General features: G+C 47.2%; 2 protein-coding genes across 6 annotated transcripts in view; both read right to left on the reverse strand.

Annotated features, from left to right (window-relative positions):
* Positions 1-23,954, reverse strand: part of LOC146340798 (uncharacterized) — an 815,287-nt gene that overhangs the window by 722,568 nt on the left and 68,765 nt on the right. The gene's annotated exons all lie outside the window — the stretch shown is intronic.
* TET3 (tet methylcytosine dioxygenase 3) overlaps positions 1-23,954 on the reverse strand; it is a 110,611-nt gene that overhangs the window by 26,582 nt on the left and 60,075 nt on the right. For all 5 annotated transcript variants that reach the window (XM_084807101.1, XM_084807102.1, XM_084807105.1 and 2 more), the window contains one exon: positions 14,467-17,104. In XM_084807101.1, the coding sequence (XP_084663227.1) occupies positions 14,467-17,104 (2,638 nt within the window). The remainder of the gene's footprint in view (positions 1-14,466; positions 17,105-23,954) is intronic.

Raw genomic sequence — 23,954 nt, forward strand, 5'->3', positions numbered from 1 at the left:
CCAAAAGTTTTGAGAATCTTCCATTCTCTTTTAGAAAGGCTCTAGCATGGCCCACATTCCCATTTGAATCTGCCCTTAAACCAATTAAACAATGACACTTAAATTTGCATATTAACAAAACCTCAATACAGCTGCCTTTTCAGACAGTGAAGGTCTCAAAGTATAAGGTAACTTAAAATTTAATAAAGAAAAACTACCATTCATTGTTGGGAAAGAAGGCTGTCAGATCGTATCTTCTCTTTCCTATTTACATAACATGCCAGAACCAAAATAGCAACAAACAAAATAGCAACAAACAAACAAAACAAACAAAATAGCAACAAACTGCTTTAATTCTCTCTGCTCTCAACTGAAATTTGTTCTCACCAGTTAATCAACTAGGGGTGCAATCCTACACAAGTTTAGACAGAAAAAATGTCCTACAACTCCCATCATGTCCCACCCAGCATGGGAACTGTAGGACTTTTTTCTGTCTAAACATGCATAGGATTGCGCCCCAAACTGTTAAGTGATTAATCTACCCATTAGGGACCACAGCCTTCACAGTTTGCTAAAACAGTCCATGAGCTGCCAGACAGATTACATCCATGCTTTTCACAAGACAACTGAAGAGCCAGTCTGCAGATCTCATATTCATTCAAGGGATTGTCCTGCACATCCCTTGCCAGAAGCTGAAAGGTAGCAACCCCCAGGCAGGGGAGGTGCTCTGTCTGACTGGCAAGTCACCTCTCCTACCTTGTGACCTCGTTGTGCCCATCAACTGTCTCTGGCTATCCCACACACAAGTCCTGCTCACGTCTGGGGTGAGAACAGAGTCACAGAGTGGTGTGGACAACGAGACAGCCAGGCCATGAACTCCTGAAGCCCACCCCAAGCTGGTTCTCAAAGACTGTGCTGGCAGGAAGGACTCGCAAGCGGCTGTTAAGGAATGAAAGATGCAGCTTTCACCAGCCCAGGGGGAATCCAGGCCTGCTTTACGCATGGCCCAGAATGAGGCTGAGGCTGTAGGATTTAGACTGAGTCACCTCAAGACTGCAGATGTGTGTGTGTGGGGGGGGGGGGATAAGGGGACTCCTGCAGGTGGGGACAGAGTTTTGATCACAAAAACTGCTGAGTGGGAAAGCGTTCATCACCCCCCTCACTGCAGCAACACACAGACCCTCCTCCATGCATCTGTAGCCCATCCCAAAACACACACAACGAACCCAAACCACCATGCTTTGAAATGCTGCAACAGAAGTTACCACCACCACCCTGCCCCTTCTGATCACTTTGTTTATTGGCAGTTTGGATACCACCAAAGCACACCTCAGGTCACAGCAAATGTCAGTCTAATTCAATTAACTGCTCAGAGCAAATCCAGCATTCAGTTGCATGCAAAAGCCTTGTACTCTTTGTTGCAGATGCGTTGTGCTTTAAATGTTTAAAAAGCAAAGTAGTACATTTTCTGCATAAAGCAACATGAGCCAACGATGTGCATAATACGCAAATTAAGCTGCCTGGATTTGGGCAACTAAAATATGACAGAACTAACCAAACTGGAAGGACGTTTGACAAAGTCAGAGGACAGAGTTCCCTCCAAGGCTGGCACCAGGCTGAAATGGACCCTGGGAGTGCTGCTACCGATCCGCCCCCGTTGCCACCAATCCTCTACCCCATCACTGCTACCCGGAGTGCTTCAGGGTATGGTGCTGTGGGCAATTTAAATGGCAGCTGTCCACAGCTGGGTGAGCCTGACTGGCGATACCTGCCATGATTCTCCCAGGTGGGGGAGGGGGGCATTGATGCCGGGGGCCCTACTGTGGCATGTGAGCCCCAGCAGTTGTCTGAGGATTGTAGTCCAGCACATCTGGAGAGCACCTAATTGCAGAAGGCTGATTTGGGCAGAGCTCAATAAGGCTGCCATGGTCAATCAACAGCAATCAGCCATGTTGGTTAAAAAGCGCCTCCATGTACAAAAGCACTCACCCCACCTTGCCAGTACAGATAACCATCAGGGGAAAGGCATCCCTTCCATGGCCTACTTCTGGGCTTCCCAGCGCCCCTGACAGGCCATTGCTGGAAAGGGAATGCTGAGCTAGACAGACACACTTTGCTCTGATCCAGCAAGGCATTTCTTATGCTCATGATGCAGCCTTTGCTAGGAAATGCCCCAGCCTTTCTCTCCCACACTGTCTTTGCATTTTCACCCACTGCTGAGAAGGAGGGAGGTCTTTTGAAGGCTTGATTAACTTATTTATTTATTACATTTATATACCACCCAATAGCCAAAGCTCTCTGGGAGGTTCACAAAAATTAAAACCACAAACTACAGAATAAAAACAGTTTAAAATATAAAAGCTTAAAGCTACAGTGGAAAAATACAACCAGAATAAAACCTAGCAGCAATGCAGAGATTTAATACAGTAACAGATTTAAAACAGCAAAGTTAAAAGACTATAACGCTAAAATACTAGGAAATAAAAAGGTCTTCACCTGGCGCCTGAAAGTGTACAACATAGGTGTCAGGTGAGCCTCTCTAGGGAGCTCATTCCACAACTGGGGTGCCACAGCAGAAAAGGCCCTCTTCCTGGTAGCCACCTGCCTCACTTCCTTTGGCAGAGACTCCTGGAGCAGGACCCCTGAAGTTGATCTTAGGGTCTGGGGAGATACATATGGGAGAAGACAATCCTTCAGATAACCTGGCTCCAAGCTGTTTAGGGCTCTGAATATTAATACCAGCAGTTTGAATCAGGCCCGGACATGGATTGGCAGCCAGCGCAGCTGGAAAAGTACTGGCATAATATGATCACATTGGCTAGTCCCATGTTTCAGATCAGCTGAAGTTTATGGACGATTTTCAAACACAGCCCCATATATAACACATTGCAGTAATCCAGACAAGAGGTTATTAGAGCATGGATAGCTGCAGCTAGGCTATCTCTGTCCAGATAAGGGCATAGTTGGTATATCGGCCTAAGCTGATAAAAGCTGCTCCATGCCACCAAGTCCACCTGTGCCTCAAGTGACAGTTCTGGGTCCAAAAGCACCCCCAAACTACGAACGTGATCCTTTAGGGGGAGTGCAACCCCCTCCAGAACAGGTTGAACATCACCTAGCCGGGCAGACAAACCACCTGCTAACAGGGCTTCCATCTTGTCTGGATTGAGTCTCAATTTATTGGCCCTTATCCAGTCCATTACTGTACCCAGGCACTGATTCAGAACAGCCATTGCCTCACCAAAGAGAGGTAGAGCTGGGTGTCATCTGCGTACTGATGACACCTCCGCCCACACCTCCAGCTAACCTCCACCAGCAGTTTCATGTAGATGTTGAACAACATGGGGGATAAAAATAGAGCACTGTGAAACCCCATAGCAGAGTTGCCAAAGCACAGAGCAATAATCCCCAGCACCACCTTCTGGAATCGGCCATCCAAGCAGGACTGGAACCACTGCAGTGCAGTTCCTCCAACTCGCAGCCCAGACAACCTATGCAGAAGGATACCATGGTCGATGGTATCGAAAGCCACTGAGGGGTCCAAGAGAATCAACAGGGTCACAGTCCCCCTGTCCCTCGCCTGGCAAAGGTCATCCCACAGGGCGACTAAGGCAGTTTCTATTCCATTACCAGGCCTGAAGCTCGATTAAAATGGATCTAGATAATCCGTTTCATTCAAGAGTGCCTGGGGTTGTCCTGCAACCACCTGCTTAAGCACCTTGCCTAGGAAAGGGAAGTTAGTACCCCAGCCTATAGTTGTTAATATCCTCTGGGTCCAGGTTAGGCTTTTCAAGAGAGGCCAAATTACCACCTCCTTAACATACTGCACAAGGATGCTTTCTGAAAGTAATGGTAATAATACAGCATGGATTTCCCATTTGGCTGGAATTTTCAAGAATGCCCTCATACAATGAACACACAATATCACTTAGAGATATTTTAAAATATGGTCAGCAGTATATAAATCTATCAAATAAATAATAAATAAAATAATAAGGGGGAGATAATTACTTAATTATTAATTGCTGCAGTAAAAGTAACCAGGAATGGGGGCCTTTAAAGATGTACAGAAAACACTGTTCAACCCCTCATGAAAAATGGGACTACGGGCTGAAAGCTCTTTGTGATCTAGATGCACAAAAGGGACAGCAGAGGAGCTGCCTTTCTTTGACTTACCCAGAGGGCAAATCCACACTGCTAATTTATAATGGCTTAATTCCAGTGTAAGTATCACAGCTTCCCCAAATGAGTCCTGGGTGGTGTCATGCCCTTGCTGGAGGAATGCTCTGGAAGCGCTGCAGTTTCTGACAGCAGCCCCAGATAATGCATTGCAGTAATCCAACCTAGATGTTACCAGGGCATGGAGAACTGTGGCCAGACGATCTCTTTCCAAGAGGGCTCACAGTCAGTATCTTAGGCTCAAGCAATAGAAGGCCCTTCAAGTGCCACTGAAGCTACTTGAGTGCTAAAGGTGAATCTAGTAGCTCTCCCAAACAGAGTCCCTCCAGAACTGGTCGAACAGTACCACCCTGGGCAGGAAAAACACCCAGCAGCATGCCTCTTCTTTGTCAGGTCTGAGTTTCATTGTACTGACCACTCCCAAACACTAGCTCTGCAGCTCAGTCTATGGATGGCTCCAGTGTACCACCTTGTCTTATTTAACTGGATGAGCTTTGGTTGTTGCTGCCTGAGGGTGTGAACAAGGCAACTGGTGGAGTGCGGTCAACTGCTGGTCTTCTTGATCCTTGCCCTTCTTGACTTATAATACCTAGAAGGCAGGGATTGACCAGGTGACTGAAGGTCAATCCAGATAAGACCAGAGGTGGTACTGGAGGGTCAAGTTCGTCCTGATTTGTATGGGATTACACTCTCCTTGAAGGACCAGGTTCTCAGTTTGGGGGTGCAGTTGGATCCAGCATCGTCACTAGAGGCCCTTGCGTTTCATGGCAGGCAGTGCCAGCAGCTTAGGATGGTGTGCCAGGTGCAGCCCCACCTGGACAAAGAAAACCTGGCCACAGTTATCCATGCCTTGGTAATTTCCAGATTAGACCACTGAAATGCACTGTACATGTGCCTACCTTTGAAGACAGTGCTGAAACTCAGTTAGTACAAATGCAAGTGCTAGGCTATCAACTGGAACAGGTTATAGGGTATCTCACCAAGTGTCAAACTGCACTAGCTGTCAGTTCATTTTGGGGCACAATTTGAACTGCTGCTGATTACTTCTAAAGCCCTAAACATCTTGGGATGCAGGGACATTCTGCCACATGAGTCTGCATAAATTCTGAGGTCTTCCTCCATGTCCCCCTGCCATGTGAAGTTAGGCGAGTGGTGACTGGGGAGAGACTGTGCTGCCCAGTGCTTTTCAGTTGTGCTGCCCAATGCCCTCCCCAGAGAGGCTCACCTGGCACTTCATTTCAGCACCAGGCACTGAAGGTGCTTTTTATTTGCCTGGGCATTTCAGGAGGTAACGTAAGTTAGCCTTGATTGTAGTCTGATGCATTCTGCTGAATTTTATAGGTTTGATTTTAATAGCTGCTTCTGCTGTTTTATTCTTGTCATATATTAGATAATTACTGTTTTATATTTTTTATTTCATGCTGCCCTTTAACTGAAGAGCAGCACACACATTTTCTAAAGGAAGAAAGGAAGGAGCCATCACGGTCCTCCTCCTGCTGGCAGGCAGGCAGGGAGAACCAACAGTGGGTGCTGGACGGGAGGGCTGATTGTTCAGGAACTAATCTCTCACTTGTAGCCTGCAGTCCAAAGTGAGGGCAGTGAGAAAGAATGAAAGAGTGAGGAAGCCCCATTCCAGAACCCAACCCTGGAGCTGCCTAGAGAGAGAAAGAGAAAAGATGCAGACAGACAGACTTGCGTTCCCCAAGGCAAGGAGAAACCCACACTGGAGTGTGAAGAAACTTCAAGGCACTCCCCAGCTTTTGGAGGCATTTCTCTTTTGTGTAGAGACTTTCTGATTCCTGAAATCCAGATAGGGCTCAGCATGAGTTAGCCACCGCTGAGTTATATAGAGGCTCATTCTGAGGCTCTTTTTGCACTCTATGGCCTGAGCCATGGCTGCCCTGTAACAGAGTGTGCAGTGCGCAGGTAACAAGTAAACAATTCAAGATGCACTGAGCAGACATTCATGAGCATCTGCTAGAATTCCTCTTGCCATTTCTAGGGGCAACTCCATGCAAAAATGCTAGCCACCACAAGGGAAGCCTCACCACACTCGCCTCCCTGTTGTGGCTCTGCCCACAGTTGTGTCTGGATACCTTGCATCAGGACCACCACCACCCCGGGCAGAATTTCACCCAAAATGCACGACACCATTCTGTTGGCAAAGCTGCATGGGTGAGCCTTGGGGCTACCATTTGCTGCCCTCTACACCCGCCACTTTGAGTGCGAAAGAAAGGACAGTTGACACAGAAGAACCTGGGTGAGTCACAACCACTTTTGGCTAATTATCACCAAAGGCTCCTGCAGCCCAGACTGACTTAATTAAGCAGCCGCTTCAGTTTTGCTGAAACCAATTCAGCGGAGCATGTCCTTCCAAGAAAGTTTTGCCAGGGCAGTGAAAGCAATTAACCTAGATGCAGCATGCTTTTCAGTTGGTGACCTCTATGGCCACTGTTGGATGCTCTGCCTGTGATGATGTCCTTCCAGAGAGGAGGTCAGAGCAGTGGATCATGAAGCATCTCTCTCTTACCAGATTTATGTTTGCAACAAAAAAGCAATCAAACCCCCAAGCAGGGCCAGAATTGCTGCCTGTTTCGCTTTCTTTCTAAGCTGCTGCTAATGTGATTTGCTCTTTTCATTTCTCTGTTTGAGTGCAAATGCAGCTGGCCCTTTCTTCAGAGCCTGATGGGCATTTCCTCTGGCCAGGCTATGCTCAGCTCAGATGCCAGGTTATTTAAATGACAAAAGAATATCCACACAGACCTTCAAAACACATTTAAATCTTGGCCAGTTCCATTTCTAGTGTGGAATGCAAAGGCATTGGCATGGTCTACTGGCCAGATGCCTGATCTCAGCTATCAATTAGGGATCAATTAATCAGTTGATATAACACCATGAAAGATGACCTTAGAAAACTTATAACTTATTAGCTTTGCAAATAAGTCCACAAAAGCTACTAGCCAGCCTGCCCGCCCAGACATTCCTATATTAGTAACTTGTGGCCTAAAAGAAGACAAATATCAACGTTGGTCAAGCCCCTCTGCCTGGTCACTTGCAAGAAATTTTTACTCGCCATAGGTAACTAGGCAAGTGGCTACTTACAAGTACAGTTCAACCTGTGTAGATCCTAATATCTAGTCACCAAGTGTCTAAGCCCTTCCCTGAGCAACTTTTACCTTGGAAAAGCATATCATGAGCATTCATTACTGTGCCAAATCCCAAATCCTGCACCAAGTCAAGTGGATTCAGAAAGATTTGGGAGGTGTCCAAATTGAAGCAAGACTTCTCCAAAGTAGACCAGATCTGAATCTAATCCCTTCTCAAGCTTCATCAGTGATTTCGAGATTCAGAAGGACACAAAGACCCAGACCCCCAGTATGTCTCCAGAAGCTGAGACATTTCTTTTCAAGCTCTCCCTATAAGGAAGATGCCTGGGTGAGGAGAAAGCGGAGGGAGAGGAAGGGGTGCAGCATTGTGACTGGCAGCTCTAGCTCCTGGTCATGATAAATGGCTTTAGCAGGGCTTTTCAACCTCAGCACTTTTGGGAAGGGACGGTGAAGTAGCATATCACAGGACTGATCTAGCATTCAGTGTTTGTTGCTAGTTCTCCCTTCCAAAAGCAGGGATGTTAAAAGAGCTTTGCTGGTGTCTGTGGGACCTCAGAGGTGTTGTATTGGGTGCTTGTTTGGAAAATGCTGGATGTTCAGGTCCTGCCTCTGATCAACATCCATCATCCACCCCTGACCTATTGCTCTTTCTGTGACTTTGGTGTCACTTGAGCAGGAAACAAAAAAGCTTTCAGCTGTTTTTCATTCTGCACCTATCCTTCTGACATTTTGCAGGTTTGTTGACAAGAGACACCTCTACAATGTATACCATTCTCATACAAATTGCCCCCCACACAAAAAAACCTCCGGGAAGGGGGGAAGAGAAACAAATCACCCCTACTCGAATGTGAAAATGCACCTTCCACAAAAATCTCTGCACCCATCCTTCTGATATTTTGCAGGTTTCTTAGCTAGGACCACCTCTGTATTATATAATATACAGCACAGAGGTGGTTCTAGCTAAGAAACCTGCAAAATAAACCGTGTATTTCCTTTTCATAACTTGCCCACAAAAAAGTAAGGGAATAAGCTTTTTGGAAGCCCCCCAAATTGTAAAGGCTGCTCTTGCCTGAAAACCCCTGCATCTATTCATCTGAGAATATAGTCCACAAAAGCTTATGCCAGAATAAATTTGTTAGTCTTTAAGGTGCCACAAGACTCTTAGTTGTTTTTTAGACTAATATGACTATTCCTCTGGAAATTCTAATTCTGAAAGCTTAAAAAGTTATTGCCAGTTCCCTTTTTTTAAAAAAATCAAAATTTAAAGGTACTTAGCACAAAAATCCCCACACCCATTTGTCTGAAATTTGGCAGGCTTCATCCCTTCATACAGGGCTACTATGCCTACAAATGTCATTCAATTTTGTCAAACAGCAAGAATGTTACAGTTGCCTGCTAATTTCCAAAGACAGTCAATGTGAGGCAAAACGCTTCAAATTTCTAAATCTGCATTCAGATCCGCCCCCCAAGTTGAATTGGGTAGTCTCCAAATTGGTCCAGGACTAATCAGGCTTTTTTCTGTATTGGGATCCAAACTGAATCTTGTTGTCAGTGCGTATTCCTACTCACTTCCTTCAAAAACACTGGGGTTTGGGAAAGAAAAGAGAACTATGCCTATTATTCAGATGGAAAAACTGAACCCTCTGCCTTGAAAAGCTAAGAACAGTCTTACAGTGGTACATAGAGCCTATGGTTGCAGGTCTAACCCCAAACATTTTGTTCTTTTAGGCAGCTTCGCCATCCAGTCTAAGGGTTGGATGCCATACAGATGATCATTTTCCCACATGTCAGCACCTGCTGTGTGGTAAAATCCCCCAAGAGACTTTGCAGGATGATACAGGTGATCTAGATGGGCTTCCTATAACCAGGCAGGGGTGTTTCATTAGCACTCCTGAAAATATTACTGCCTGAAAAGGCTGCTAAGGTTGCTTGCTAGAGAGAGCCCCCAGAGCCAGTAAGAAGACACACACCAGTGTATATTTATATTTATGAATATAAATAAGGGATCTTCACAGGAGGAGGAGGAGGCAGCAGCATGGGGGGTAGTAAGTCTGGAGACCTGTGTAGGCTGTAGGCGAAGCAAAAGTGAGCCTGGCTTCTTGTTGCATTTTGCTAAGAGGCTGTGGTTTTTAAATTTGAGAAAGACTAAAGGGATGACTGAAGGGAGGGGGTTGAGATGATAGAAGCTGGACAGAGACAGAGAGAGAGAGATTATGACAGCCGGGGCGGACTGAAGGAAAATGATGAGCCAAGGATAAAAATATAGGGCTGGCTGATGGGGTTTTAGTGTTGAGGGGATTTGCAGGATCTAGTGCTAAGGGAGGGATGGCTATGTTCATATTTTGCCTACACAGTACCAAGACCATTCCCCAAATCTGCACATTGTTAATGCTTTTGACCTGCAACTGGTGAAAATGGTCTTTAAAAAAGCTAATTTATTTCATTAAAAACTAAAAAGAAGTCTAAACAATGAAATCAGAGGTTCTCAAAAAACAGGAAGACTTCGGGCACTCACAACAGCAGGTGGCGGCGGCGGCAGCAACAGCCAGCTTCCTGCCTCTGCTGCCAGATCTCTGGGTGATGGAGTGTTATCACCCCGCACACATCCCTGTCCCTCGCTCATGGCTGCTGTCCCCTTTCCGGCCAGCTAACCAGCATCAGTGCACCACCCTCCAGGCTCTCTACCCCACCCCCACCCCATCCCAGCAGAACTTGGAAACAGACTGCTGAAGAATGCAGAGGAAGTGATGCCTATGCTCATTACCTGATTTGCATTACTTACTCTAAATGAAACATTTTGAAATGTTTGGTGCACTTGCATGTGTTTTATGTTTGCAGGTAGCCAACATAAAAGCTTTGGATTTGGGGTGGTATAGAAATGAAATGAACGAAAGAATGAAATGAAATGAAGTCTCGGTTTCCCATACACTTGGAAAGGGGAGGTTTATAGTGTCCTGCAGCACTTGAACTAATTGCAAAGCATGGAGGAGGCATCTCAAAATCGCACACACAAAATCCTTTTCATCGCAACAATATGTGCTGACGGTATGCTGTCACTGTAAAGAGCCCATTCAAGAAAAACCTCTTCACATATGCGCTCACCTCCATCCCCCTCTTTCCTCCGTTGCTGTGCTAATTTCCACAAGTCTCCTCGGCCACATCCTTACCAGTAAAGGCCTGCTGTGTTTGCAAGGGCTGGGTATTACCAAGGGAGAAATCAGGCTTACCGTGTGACTGAGCTGCTTCTGCTTCTCATCACCAAGCCTGAGGTTCATGGCAAAAACAACAAAGGCAATTTTGCTTCCCCATTGGCCACTGTATGCCACAGGTTTCACACACACAAGTGCCAATTCCCACTACTTTTTCAAAGTGCAAGAAGTGCCCTAATTTAAACTGCAAATTACACTTGCATGGCCGTCAAGTGTGTAGTACATGTGCACTTAAATAGCCAGACTTTGCTGCAATAAAACCAGAGGCCGCCGCTGAGAAATAAGTGGACCCAGTTTCTGTGTTTATTACAGGAAAAAACGGCCCCTTTTATTCATTTATTTTATTTTATTTTATTTACAGAATTTATAAACCAGTCTAAAAAGGTCTCTGCAGCAGTAAACAGGAAAGGAAAAACAATCAAAATACAAAAGAATAAAAATATTTAAAACCAAGTTATACCAATAAAGCCATGGCTGGTCATTTAGGAAAAACTCGTTTAAATAAAAATGTCTTTAGCAGATGCCAAAAACAAAGTTGGCACTTGCTTGACATCAACTGGCAGGGAATTTCACAGAATTCCACAGGGAACCAGTACAATACAAGATCTACTCCAAGTGGACTCCAAACGGACCAAACGGTCCATGTGGAAGTGCCAGGAGTGCCTTATCCGATGACCTCAGTGACCAGGCAGGCTGATAAGGGAAAAGGCACCGTCACAAATATCCTGGTCCCAAGCTGGTTAGGGCCTGATACACTAATAACAAACCTTAAATGCGGCCGGGAGCAAAGAGGCAACTGGTGAAGTTCCCTCCTCATAGGAGTTGCGTGCGTAAAAGGGGGAGTCCCCGGCAATAGTCGAGCTACTGCATTCTGCTCTAGCTTCCAGACCAACCTTAAGGGCGGCTGCACATTGCAGTGATCCAGTCCTGAGGTTACTAGCACCTGTACCACTGTGCCCAAGCAATCCCTGTCCAGGAGACTGTAGCTGGTGCACCAGCTGAAGCTCATAGAAGGCACTTTAAATGCACATGTGCATTTCACAGCTTATTCTTATGGTGCATTTGGCATTCATAGAATTGCTTTTTAAAATAGCCCCACCACTCTGCACAAAATGGAAACTTTACATGAGATTTATCACATACATTTTCTGGCATGGGTTTGCAAGCAGGTTCCTTGATTCCTGCTTGCAATTTCAACTTTGGAAAAACACAGTGTATTATCAGTTGCAGAATAACATTTCCATATGACATGATCAAGAGAGTTCTTCCAAAATATCCCCGCACTTTGGCCTTTTTATGTCTTTCAGGCCACAGTCCTCAATTCACTTACTCCAGGCTCCTGGAATTGACCCACTGATTACAGTAAGGTTGCTCCAAGTGTTCTGGTAACCCTTAGCCTAGATGAAGTTCCCAAACATACAGTGCAGCCATGGTTTAGTTTGGTAAGCAAAGCCTCAAACTCTAGGACCTAGGTAGACACTTCGCAAGCCAAGAGCCTGGAGAGGTGACCACAGTCTGCCTGGAGCAGATAAGCAGATATCATGCTTAACAATGATTAACACAAACTACATCTTACCTGTAAGACAGGGGAAGGAAGTGGGGGTTGAACCTGGGACTCTGGCAGCAGTAGCCAGGCCCCTCATTCCCTGTACTACCGGGGTAGCTCTCAGATGAGGGAGTTTCAGCCCAATCTCTGTGGTGATGCAGCGACGCCACCCCTGCAATGGTAAGAGATGGTGCTGCTGCCCTTCAGCCCAGCCAGACCAGGGAACCTGAGGAACAACAGGAGTCTGGCTGGCTCCATGTAGCTGTTGCTCAGTATAACCGACTCCTCCCACCAAGTACCTACACAGACTGCCTCGCCCTGCCTGGAACTTGGCAACTGTCCCTTCTGAGGCCATATCATTGCTTCTGACCTCACTGTGCCCCCGACAACTGCGAGGTTTCACCCTCTTGGTTTCCAGCCAATGTTTAGCCACATTTTATAGGCAACCAGACAAAACACTCAGCCATAGTTATGGAAAACGAATTATGGTTCAGAGTTATATCTAAATCGGGACAGTAAGCCGACTCAGGTCACTTTCAGAATTAGCCGTTACATGGACCTCAGGAGTTCACGGTGAACACGCCAACTCCGACTGGGACTGTCAGGCCTGTCCACCTCCCTCACACTTGTGGCTGCTGCAGCAGTGAGTTTGGAGAAATCAGAGAACATGGCCCCATACAGCACCTGGCACAAAGCTGGTGCTACAGAAACTTTACACAGTGGTTGCAGTGTCCTCAAACTTGGAAGTGGCTGACACTAAAGAAACTGGGAGGTTCTCTGCCCTGACAAAAGGGATTGCACTTATGCTTTCTCCCAGTTTCTCACCCAACCTTAAGTTTTATTCCAGACACATCATCGTGGCACAGTGCCAAGAGCAGCAGAAAACAGATATCAGCTGGACAGCAGCCACCCAGACAAAGATCAGTAACGACCATGTAGCGCCATCTGATTCTATTATGGCAACTGACGGCAGAATTGCCGAATACTCCTCACTGGTTGCCTTCTCTCTTCATACATTTTTCCTATGCAGAGGAAGCACGTGCACGATGGAAAAGGGAGGTGTTGCTTCCCTCCACCTCCACCATGGCCTGGAACCAGACTGTAAAGATGCATCAATGGATGATGTAGGAGAGGGCACAGCTGCCAACCATTAACCCAACAGGATCACCTGTGGGTTTTAAGGGCTGCTTGATAGGGAGAAATTCATATAAGTATGGGTTCCCGTTCTTTCCCCTCCCCAAGAGGGAGATAAGGAAAAGCCATAGCCATTAAAACTTCTCTCTCTTTTGTGCAACTCAAGAGCAGTGGAGCACTTTTCAAGGCTGGGCACTGTCAACCCTCTTCTGGGGCACAAAGAAGAATTGGCAGCTGCAGCCTGCCACAGGGACCTGGGAGCCTGAACTGGGCATCCCATGGCTTAAGGCTGGTGAGCTGCCTCAGGTGGTGTCTACTGAGACCTCAGAGCCCTTCTCATGAGCAGGGTAACATTGGCCCCTGCAGCTGCCAGGCATGATCAAGCCTCTGGATTGGCTGGCCCTGGTATACATATTTAGGAGCCTGGCCTCCTGGCCTGGACTTGTCAGCAGAGTAGGACCTTCTGCCCACTACATGATGGGCTCCAGTTCCAGCAACTGACAGCAGGGACCGCAGCTTGCAAAGCCCCTGTCCCAGTTCCAGATTCAAGTACAGCTGACCCCAGCCCCACAGCTGACACACACACAGGAGCTTATTTACAAGCAGGCAGGAGACACTGGTGAAAGCTCCTGCTTGGCAACCCTGGATTCTAAATGTGTTCCTTTACCAAGAAGTTACATTTCTCAGGTGTTGTTCTATCTACAGTTAGAATCCTGCCATTAGACACGTGCATCTCCATGGCAGGGTTCACTGCGTAGCAGACAAAGGGCAGGAAACCATGTTGGGAGGATCCACAGATCTAATTTCTCCTGCCCCCACCCCCAACAACACAGACCCTCTTTCACCTGTACTCTGAGGCAGACTCTCTTTCTCTCACACCTACAACCAGATGCAGTGTTGAGAAAATGGTCTTACATCATTCCTCATACCATGCAAACTGCTAGAATTCTACAATTTCCTCAAAGCTGCAGCCCGGAAGTTGGACAAGGGAAGAAGCAGCATGCTTGTGGAAAAGGCTAAAGGAAATTGTTCTTCACTCCACACATACATTACTTATGGAACTCTCTGCTACAAAATGTGGCAATGGCCACTGGCCAAGACAGCTTTTGAAAAGAGTGGATATATTTATGGAAGAGAGATCTCTTACTGGCTAATAACCACCGTACCTAAATGGGATCTCTGTATGGAAGAGCTCAAAATCCTGATGCAGAAAGAGTGAATTTCATGCAGCTGCACCTCCTACATACACACCTCCCCACCAAAGACAAAATTCCTTTATCTTTTAAAAAATAGAAGGTGGATCATGACTCACCCACGCAATCACAAGTTGGGAACTCTGCTTGAGCTCGTTTGGCAGGTGTGTCCAGTAAACTTTTGGTTGGGGTGTCCAGGTATTTCAAGGGAGATTCCAAAAATCCACTGAGAGTAGGCATGAGCGGCACTTTATCCTTGGTTGGGGTTCCTTCCATGGAAGCAGTGTCTGTGTTTTGGTTTTCATCAGAGTAAAAGCATGTGGTGGACACCACGGTAATAGCACCAGAAGATTCTATTTTTATCTGTTTCGGGGACCGAGCTGCAAAAGGGTTTTCAAAAGGCTGCCCGGCCCCTGGCAAGAGGGAAAATGTTTTGTGACCCGCATTGGGAGTGCCTGCCAGAGGCAATGTGCAATCCTTGCTCGCTGACGGCTGAAGAGCTGCATCCAAGCTCCCTGGAGGCTCAGGAGAGTGGCTCAGAGAAGACAAAGGCTGCAGAGAAGGTGGCTGGACTGACAGCGGCCCATCAGTGAGGAGCAGTGGAGCTGGAAGCTCGGAATTCTGAAAGCTGAAATTTTCTCCAAACTCTGCCTCAAACTGTTTGATCAGCTCCTCCAACTTGTCATCCACCGCGATGCGATTATGGGCAAACAGGGGGTGGTCTGCCGAATTTGTTGACTTGTGAAAGGCTTCCTCATGCCCATTGCTGCAAGCAACAGATGGGCATGGGGCAAAGCCAGACACAGGGGTGCTAAAGGAAGCAGAGTCACATGCAGAATTCTCTGGGTAGTAGCAATGGCTCTCCTCCTGGCTGGGGTGGCATGTTTCCTGAGTGTTGGGAGCCGGGCTTCTGTTTTCAAGTAGCTTCTGCAATGGAGACTGCTCTGCAGGGCTGGATGTGGATGGAGCAGGAGGCAAAAGCCTGGCCGGGGTGCTGGAGAGGAGCTGCTCAGGTTGCATCTCTCTGCTTGGGTGCTCAGGAGCGGCAGCTGAGCGAAGCCCTTCCAAGCTGATCTGCTTCACAGGCAGGAAGAGGGACTGAGTGTCCTTCTGCTTAGATTTTTTTATCTGGACCTGCTTGCGGAGTGGCTTGACTGGGCCATTTTTGTCAGGCTGGATCTTCTTCTTCCGTTCCTTGATGGGCTTCTCTGATGGTTTGGGAGGCTGCTGGGACTGTGCAGTGGGAACCCACCAGCTGGGCAGCTGCTCCTGGGGGCCTCCTCGAGGCATGTTCTGGTCAAGGAAGAGGCTGCGCTTGTGATGGAGGTGGTGCTGCAGAGCCTTCTGGGTCTTCTTGTGGAAGCTCGTCTCTTGCAGGAGTTGGGATAACTGTGGGCTGGAGGAGGCTGGTTTGCGGTAGCCAGCATTCTCATCCTTTTGGCCAAGCTGCTCCTGCTTTGGTTTCACGACTCTTCCTTTGCTAGGTATCACTCCAGGCCGTTTAAACACAGACTTGATGCCCAGCAGCTGCTCCAGCTCAGCCATGGGATCGCTGACCAAGGACGATGGTGGGCTGCTGGAATTCAGCCCCCACAGGTTGTTTTTCAGCTTACTTTCTTCACTCCACTGCTCAGGGAAATCAGCCTTTTGTGGGGTGGAGGTGGAGTTGGGAAAAAGGCCTGAAGGTTCCAGGTGCCCATTGCTGTGGTCAAGGCAACAGGGGGCCATATCCTGCTGCCAGGAGGACGGTGACGACGACACGGGAGACTGGAGCAGGTTGTGACTTGCATACAGTTTCGAGGCCTGGCTCTGGTACAGCTCTGCACTAGACACAGTTAGCACCGGATTGGGGTTGTGTGCTGGGAAGAGAGAAGGCTGGGGCAGCTGTTCCTTGGAGGTGAATGCCACGGCTTGCAAGGGGCTCCGGGAAGGGGGCGGAGCCTCTGGGACTGGCTCAGGAAGCACCGACGACAACTGAGTGAGGGCTTCAATAGCGATGGCTGTCTGGAGACTGATGTTCTTCTCCTTTGCAATATTCAGTGCACTTTGAGAAAAGGGGAGGGCCTCCAGTGGGCACAGAGGAGGCTTCTCATCTCCAGCAGGCACCTGTAGAGGATTAGCACCATTCTCTAAGGTGGGCTGGTGAGCTTGGCTGAGAGGCTGGGAGGTGCAACTCTGATCCTCACCAGTGGCCGATTTGATCTTCTTCTCCAGCCATTCCAGGTAGTCTGGGCACTCAGGTCCATCACAGTTGCAGTTTGGCGGCTTCATGCCGTGCTTGGCCCTAGTAAGAGCACTCTTGAGAGCATTCAGGTCCTCAGCAGAAGGAGGCACTGGCATGTCATCGCTCACCCCACCACGATTCATCTCGGCATTAAATTTCTCGTACAACTGCATGCTCAACAAGGAAGGGGATGCCAGAGGCACCATCCCATGTGAAGACATGGCTGCCTCTGCTGCTGCTGAGAAGGCCACCAAGTTTTGAGCATCCTCCAAGTTGGCATTGCTGGAGGAGTCTCCCTGGCTTGGGGCAGCTGGCGTGTTCTCCCAGTTGGACTTCCGCTCGGCGCGCGGGCTGCCGAGCCACATGCTCGTTTCCATTAGCATGGCCCCTCCTCCAGCAGCATGCTCCCCTCCCCCGTTGGCCAGGCCAGACGCATGGTCCTCATTCAGCCTTCTTTCTTCAACATGGCTAAATGGCCCTTCTTCCATTTGGCCTGTTTTGGGTCCATCAACTGAACTGCACTCCAAACCAGTCTGAAAACAGAGAAGAAAAACAGAAAGAATGAGTTCCAAAATGACAGCCACACTAGTCTCTTCTAGCAAATAAATAAAAAATAAAAAAGAGCCCAGCACCATTTTAAATACGGACACATTTTGTGGCATGAGCTTCAGGGGGCTGAGCATAAATGTACATTGGTACTAAGGTGCTCTCAGGAAGGGTGGCGTTGCTTGGAGGGGGACACCTTAGGAAGGAATGCTCATCATGTTGAAAATGGTGAAAGAGTTTCAGATGGACCAGCAATGCCAAAATTCCACTGCCTGAAACCATAAGCACAGGGATCTAAACCTGGATCTCTCAAAGGTTATCCAAAACAATTTAAAGGGCCTCCTCTTCCCTCCCCTTTTCCTTCCTTTACTTTTTCGTCCTCACCTCATGATCTTAGCCTTAGAGAACTATTAGCTGTACTTGTTGCCTTTTCCTTTTTCCTTTTCATGGCTCTGTCCATTTAGCTCTTCCTGTCTGTGTAACCCAGCTCTGGAAAATCTGATCAGCATATCACAAACGCTGATGACAGGGCAGCAACTTCATTTTACAGTGGTCACTGCAGGAGTATTAACACATGCAACAAGAGCTTGTCAACCAGGATGAATTGAAGGTGGTGCTGTAAACAAACAGCCAAAACATTAGAATTAGGTGGTCTATTCTGCGTGAGTCCATTGCTGTACATATGGCACCTCTTTTTATTTATGTATTTATTTGTTGTTTGTTTGTCTATTTTCTATACCACCCAATAGCCGAAGCTCTTTGGGTGGTTCACAAAAATTAAAAAATAATGCATTCATTTCCTTATATATTCTTGCTTTATGAAAATTATACCACATTAACTAATAGGACAGGGCCCTGTTAGTAATACTATTAAAATGTTCTGGACCAAAGGACATTTCAGGAACAATGGAAGCCAAACCCCGAAGTGGCCCCCTTAAACAGAGATACTTAGTCTCTGTATCATACATCGTCATGACCAGGACACTCCCCTTTGAGTTTCTGTCAAAAGTGTTGGCCCACAGCTTATTTTGGGGTAAAACATCCCTAGTTCCTTATTCATAAATGTGGCCCGGCATTACAGGCAATGTGCTTCATGCAAAAGCAACACTTTCGACCAGAGAGGATGCTTGTCCATCTCTAAGGGGAGAGGCTTCCAGTCAAGGAGATGTAATGATATGGTACCGTCTAATGTAGACTTTGGGCTGGGGGAGCATATGAACTTATTTGTTCTTTTCATTCCGCCCTCTGTCATATAAGAAATCTGGAACTAACTTCAGCCTCATCATCACATAGTGCATTTTTTGGTGTGGTGAAATTATCTCATACTATATGTAAGAATGTATAAAGCACTTTGCATACAGAGTTCCCAGTCACTTGTGCCTGGGAAGTTCCCAGTCACTTGTTCCCAGTCACCCATGAAGGCACATCAGTACTATCCCAAAAAGGGGCTGAGGCAGAGCGTGGCTTGGCTAAGGGCCTCTGGCAAGTTCAAGGCAGAGAGGGAATTTGAACTGGAGATTGTAGCTCAGGTGGTTCAAGGATGATTCTACCCTGAAGCAGAACAAGGGAGGGGGCCTCAGAGGACAGGCTGCAGAGTGCCATTAAAGGGCAACTAATGGTCAGTAATTTCCCTGTGTTTTATATTGTTACCGCTATCCCGCCACCACTGCCACAATTTGTATTGTCTTTCTCAGGCACCAACTTCAAGTGTCTTCAGGTGCTTCCAGAAGAACTACCAATCAGAAGACACTTTGCAGTGATACTATCTTTCCTCCTTAACAGATTTTTTGTGGAAATAAAGAAGACAGAAGCAGCAATGGGAAAAAATTGGAAGGTTACAAGTGGAAGGTAACAACATCTGGATGTCCGTCCCATCCCATCCCCCCCCCCCCGCCATTCTGTGAATGACACAGGGCAATGGCATGAAAAAAGCCTTTTTGGAAGCACCCCAGCTAGACTAGCTCACCCATAAGTGAGAACACTGAAAACCCAGAGAAGCCTATGACATCTATCAGGCTGGAGACATCTGTGGGGTTTGCAGGACAGACACAATTACTGTGGTCCACTAGAACTAGCCACACTTCTCATGTTTCTGCCTACGGACAAGCTGCACCAGTAGCAGAGACAGCCCTGCTTGTGCCAGGAATGCAGAGCAGCTTTTGGGAGGAGGCCCAGACAGCTGCTGTATCCATGGCCGACTTCAATGAGACATCAGCAGCTGCCAGACCTGCTTTAGCAGCACCCCCCGCCCCACCCCTCAGCAGGGCTCCACCTCGCCTTGGCAGGAGCTCACGTAGACAGAGGGATATGCATACACACCTGTGGGTGGGTATTTGTGCAGAGGAGTGAATAACTGCTTAACAAGCTGTGGAAAGGCAATGAAAAAGACAGCTCCTCCCAGGAGATACTGGTTGGGGCTTGTCCATTCAGCTAGCCTGTCAGCGCAAAGTGCAAGCCGCTTTAACAGACTACCAACTGCGAGGAAGAGAGAAAAGAGTAGGGAATCTCCCCTGGCACTCTTCTGAGGGCTCTCCCAGACTGAGGATTTCTCAGGCACACGGATTTGGCACACCGCAAGCCACGATACAGGGATCTTGTCAATGGCTACTACTCCAAACACGGCAGCGAGTGGGGAGAGAAAGTAAAGTCAGCTCAGGTGTCACAAGTCAAACAAGTGATGGGGGAGGGATTGCTAGACACAACTTTGTCTCCCAGAACCACCTTCTGGAATCACATTGTGAGGAAGGAGCAGTACCTCAGCAAAGCAGAGCCTGCTCCCAACCCACTCGAGCCCAATGTCATGGAGAGATCAACAGTGTTACCTTTCCCTTTTCAGGGCTGTCTCACACATGTCCAGATGAACACTAAATCACCAGTTGGCAATACAAGGCCACTACCAACCGGGTTGCTCCAAATTGCACGGAAGCAGATTTCAGCTAAACATTAGGAGAAATGTCCTAACAGCAATGGCTGTTCAGCAGTAGAATCAACTGCCCTGGGAGGTGGTGGATTCTCCTCCTTTGGAGGTATTTCAGCAGAGACTGGATGGCCATTGTCAGGGATGATGTAGCTCAGGGGTGCAGAACTTCAGGCTGGGGGGCCAAATCTGGCTCTCCACAGTTGCCCTGATGGCCCCTTCTCCTGGCCACCAATCCTTACATGGTTTCCCAGCATTTGGGCAGTGTTTCCCCATTCTAAAAGGTCAAAATGCCTCTCCTAAGACTTAGTTACTGGCAGTCAGAGCTTTAAGCTCAAAATATGCTGGGTTGGTTTTTTTTTGCATTTTCCCCCAGTCCTTTTTAATTCAGCCCTGTGCACTACTGGAATGTGACGTCCTATAATTTCTCTGAAATGGATTTTGGCGGCTGCTGTAGCTGCATCTGCAATGCAGAGCCTGAACTGAGCTGGGGGCTGGACTAGATGATCTCCAAGATCCTTTCAACTCTATGATTCTATGAAAACAAAATGTTATTTTGTCTGAGCACTGAGCTCCATTCCTTATCCATATGCTTCTCATCCCCAGTGCAGAAAAAATGCTTCTTTTATGTCTCACAGCCTGCCTCTTTGCAAAACTTTAAAACATCTTTTCATAAGGATCAAATGGAAATATTTTCATGAACCTACTGTCTTCCCAAGGAAACAAGGCTGGGCCAAGACATTTTGCTGTCCCCGAGGCAGCTGCTCTGGAAGAACTGAGCAGCTCACCCTGGGATCTCTGGTAAATGCAGGATTCTTGGCTGGTGCATGGTTGCATGTGATCTGATGTATATACGCCCTCTGTACTTGGGGGCACACAGCTCTGCTGTTTGTTGCTGCCTCAACTGCCACAGGAAGACTGCTACCAACTGTCCACAGAGGTGGTGGGCTCTCCGTAACTGGGGGTATTCAAGAAAAGACAGGACAGCCATCTGTCAGTGATGCTCTGCACTATGGATTCCTGCACTGAGCAGGGGGTGGACTTGATGGCCTAAATGGCCCCTTCCAATTCTATGATACCAAATGACTGCTTGAGCAACATATGTGGATAGGCCACCAACAAGGGGAAACTCCTGAGCAAATCCTAACACACAGCTTTGATCATGGAATTGCTTTTTCTTTTGCCTGGAAAAACTTGCTAGAGAAAAGATGCACTGCATGAGTGCCTACAGGGTAGAGAAGGGCACTGCTTCTCCCTTTGAATGTCATGCTATACACCAGTGCCAGACATACAAGTAGACTATTATGAGGAGACATCTGAAAGCAATCACATCAGAAAGGGGGTTGTTTGTCAGTAGAACGCAGAGGAGACTTTCCACTGCTGCCATAGCTTCGAAGGGCATGAGATACAGCACCTTTTCCCCAAAGGGCAGGGAAACCACCACCACCACCACCACCACCACCACCACAATTAAAACCATTGTGTTTTTCCAAGTTGTAGGGAAACCATCAAGGGCTGGAAAACTCTTTAGGATTCCAAGAAACTAACAGAAACATTTTATGAGTAGAATTCCTGCACCACCATGACAGCTTCTCTCTTTGTTTCACAAATCTAATCAAGTTTATCATGCCTTTCAACAGACTATGGCTGTGTCGCTGATAACACAAGTTTGGACTTTTGACAAGATCTCTCACCAAAACCTATTAATGAATCGAAATAGTCTACTAAAGCAGCAAGATGAGGGTTCTTTTGTGTGCAAGCAACCACGGAAGAGAAAGAAAGGGTTCATCTCCCCAGTTCAAAGGAACATACTTTTGAGGCGACATCAGAAGACAGAATTGCTCCCTTTGATTTGTCCCTTTAGTAGTTTAATTCTCAGTTAAAAAATTAAGGTTGTAAGGGAACTGATGTAGCATAGTGCCTGAGACTGAGTAGACAGGGGCCAGTGGAAAAGGCAGGATTATGACAACCACAACTTTTGGCTTCGCTACCAAGGCCAGTCAAAATATGTGGACCCCAGTCCATTTGCAATACGGGGTTAGTAATACAGACCTACCTCACAGACCTGAGGTAGATCTGTATTACTAACCCCATATTGCAGATGTTATCAGGATTGCACTGTTATCAGGATTGTATTATATTGTATGTTCAGTGCTTTGAACACTCAAATATGATACATAAATGCTGAATATTATTAATTCTGATAAATTCTACCTGAGCACAAACAGTCCATGGATCTTAGAGTGCTTTGAAATAGAAGAGATGTTTCCATGCACGACTGGCCCACTCTTTGGACATGCGGAGCAGCTAAGCAGATCTATGGGGAGGGCTGAGCCGTCAGCTTTGGGAAGCAAGAGAGATTGCACTGTGGTGGACAGAAGGTAGGCTGGGATCTACAGGTAGATCTCTGGGTGATTTGCAGTAGATCTGCAAAGAGTTTATGACTCCCAACAAAAAAGCTTTCTCCTCCCACATCTTCTACCTGCTGTGGCCCATCCCCCAAGCACGGGGTCCCCCACCAACTGAAGCCCCTGCTGCTGCCTGGCCCAGAGGTGGGGTGAGACTGAAAGCAGGCAGTGACAGCAAGGAGGACAAACCACTCTGTCACTCAGCCACTGACTCCCTCTGGCCCAATCCTTTCTGCCATGCACTGGGAGAGCAAGCAGCAACAGCTGATAATGCTGTGGTTTGTATTGGATGATACCAGAAAGAGAAAGTGAGAGGGTGGCAGCTCCACCTCTCTTACCATGTGTAGCTTGGCCCTACAGCCACCTCATGAGCTGAGGCAGAGTTCCCAGCTCACACTTGCAGCCATGCCAGCCCTCAGTATTGCTAGATCTTCCTTTTCCTGCATAACAGAGAGTGAGTAAGAATACTCTTGTAGGTGGAAGGGAAGAGAAAGAAAGCACACTGGAAAATGGGGTAGAAAGCCTCCACAAAGCTTTTCTGAAAAAAGGAAACAAACAGCAAAAGGTTCAGTTTATGCAGCATCAATGCATGTGAGCACACGGCTTGCACCGTGGAGCCAAAGGGAATCTGCATTAAAAATAGAACCAACCGTTTTTGTTTTCCTGAACTAAAACAAAACCTGAACCATTATTGGAACGTCTGTGTTAAACCTGAACTAGAACAGAACCCTCAACAAAAGATTTTGGTTACAGTTTAAAATAAAGGCTCAGCTGTCAAAAGCACTGGGTCAATGATTGTACACACCTTGGCCCCAACACACTGAACTGTGAGCATGGAACACAAACACCCAGGAAGGCTTTCAGTCATTTTAGGACGGTCCTGCTTCTGGGCAAGACAAAGAGATTCTGCTGCTTTAAGGGCTAAGAGGAATAATCCACTGTAATTAAACAGCAGAAATTAAAGAGGTGTTACACATGTAATACTGAATAGCCTACTTATTTTAACTTCACGTCAGTTCCATAACTTTTCTGGAAAATTAGTTTGAAAAGGTATACATTTCCCACACAGAAAACTAGCAGGACAGGCACAAGGCCTGACTTTACTCCCTTTTTCATTGATCTGCTAGATTTCTATGTGGAGGGGGGGGCAGGGAAATGGTATGAAGAAGCTTTCCATCAAGTGAGCTCCCTGGCCCCATCTCTGAAGTCATCCAACCCAGATGCAGGTTCACCACCTCAGGCAAATGAGGCCTTAGTTGCATCACATTAGACCCATTTACTTTCTCCAACCTACTTTGCAAATGAGCACTATCTGGAACGTGAATCATATTTAAGATTTCTCATCTCAACTGGAACTGAACTGGTTCTAGAGATGTGGTGAATCTGTTACCAGACCACTACAACCTTGGTCACCGATGACCCTAAATTGGAATAGAAGGGAAATGCTTAATGGTTTGACACCTTGCTGATTTTCACCATTGTTCATTGCCCCTCTGCTTAGGCGCAGCCACT

Source organism: Heloderma suspectum, chromosome 6 (assembly GCF_057233095.1).
Source record: "Heloderma suspectum isolate Gila_16-S chromosome 6, 16-S_ref, whole genome shotgun sequence".
Classification (NCBI taxonomy): Eukaryota; Metazoa; Chordata; class Lepidosauria; order Squamata; family Helodermatidae; genus Heloderma; species Heloderma suspectum.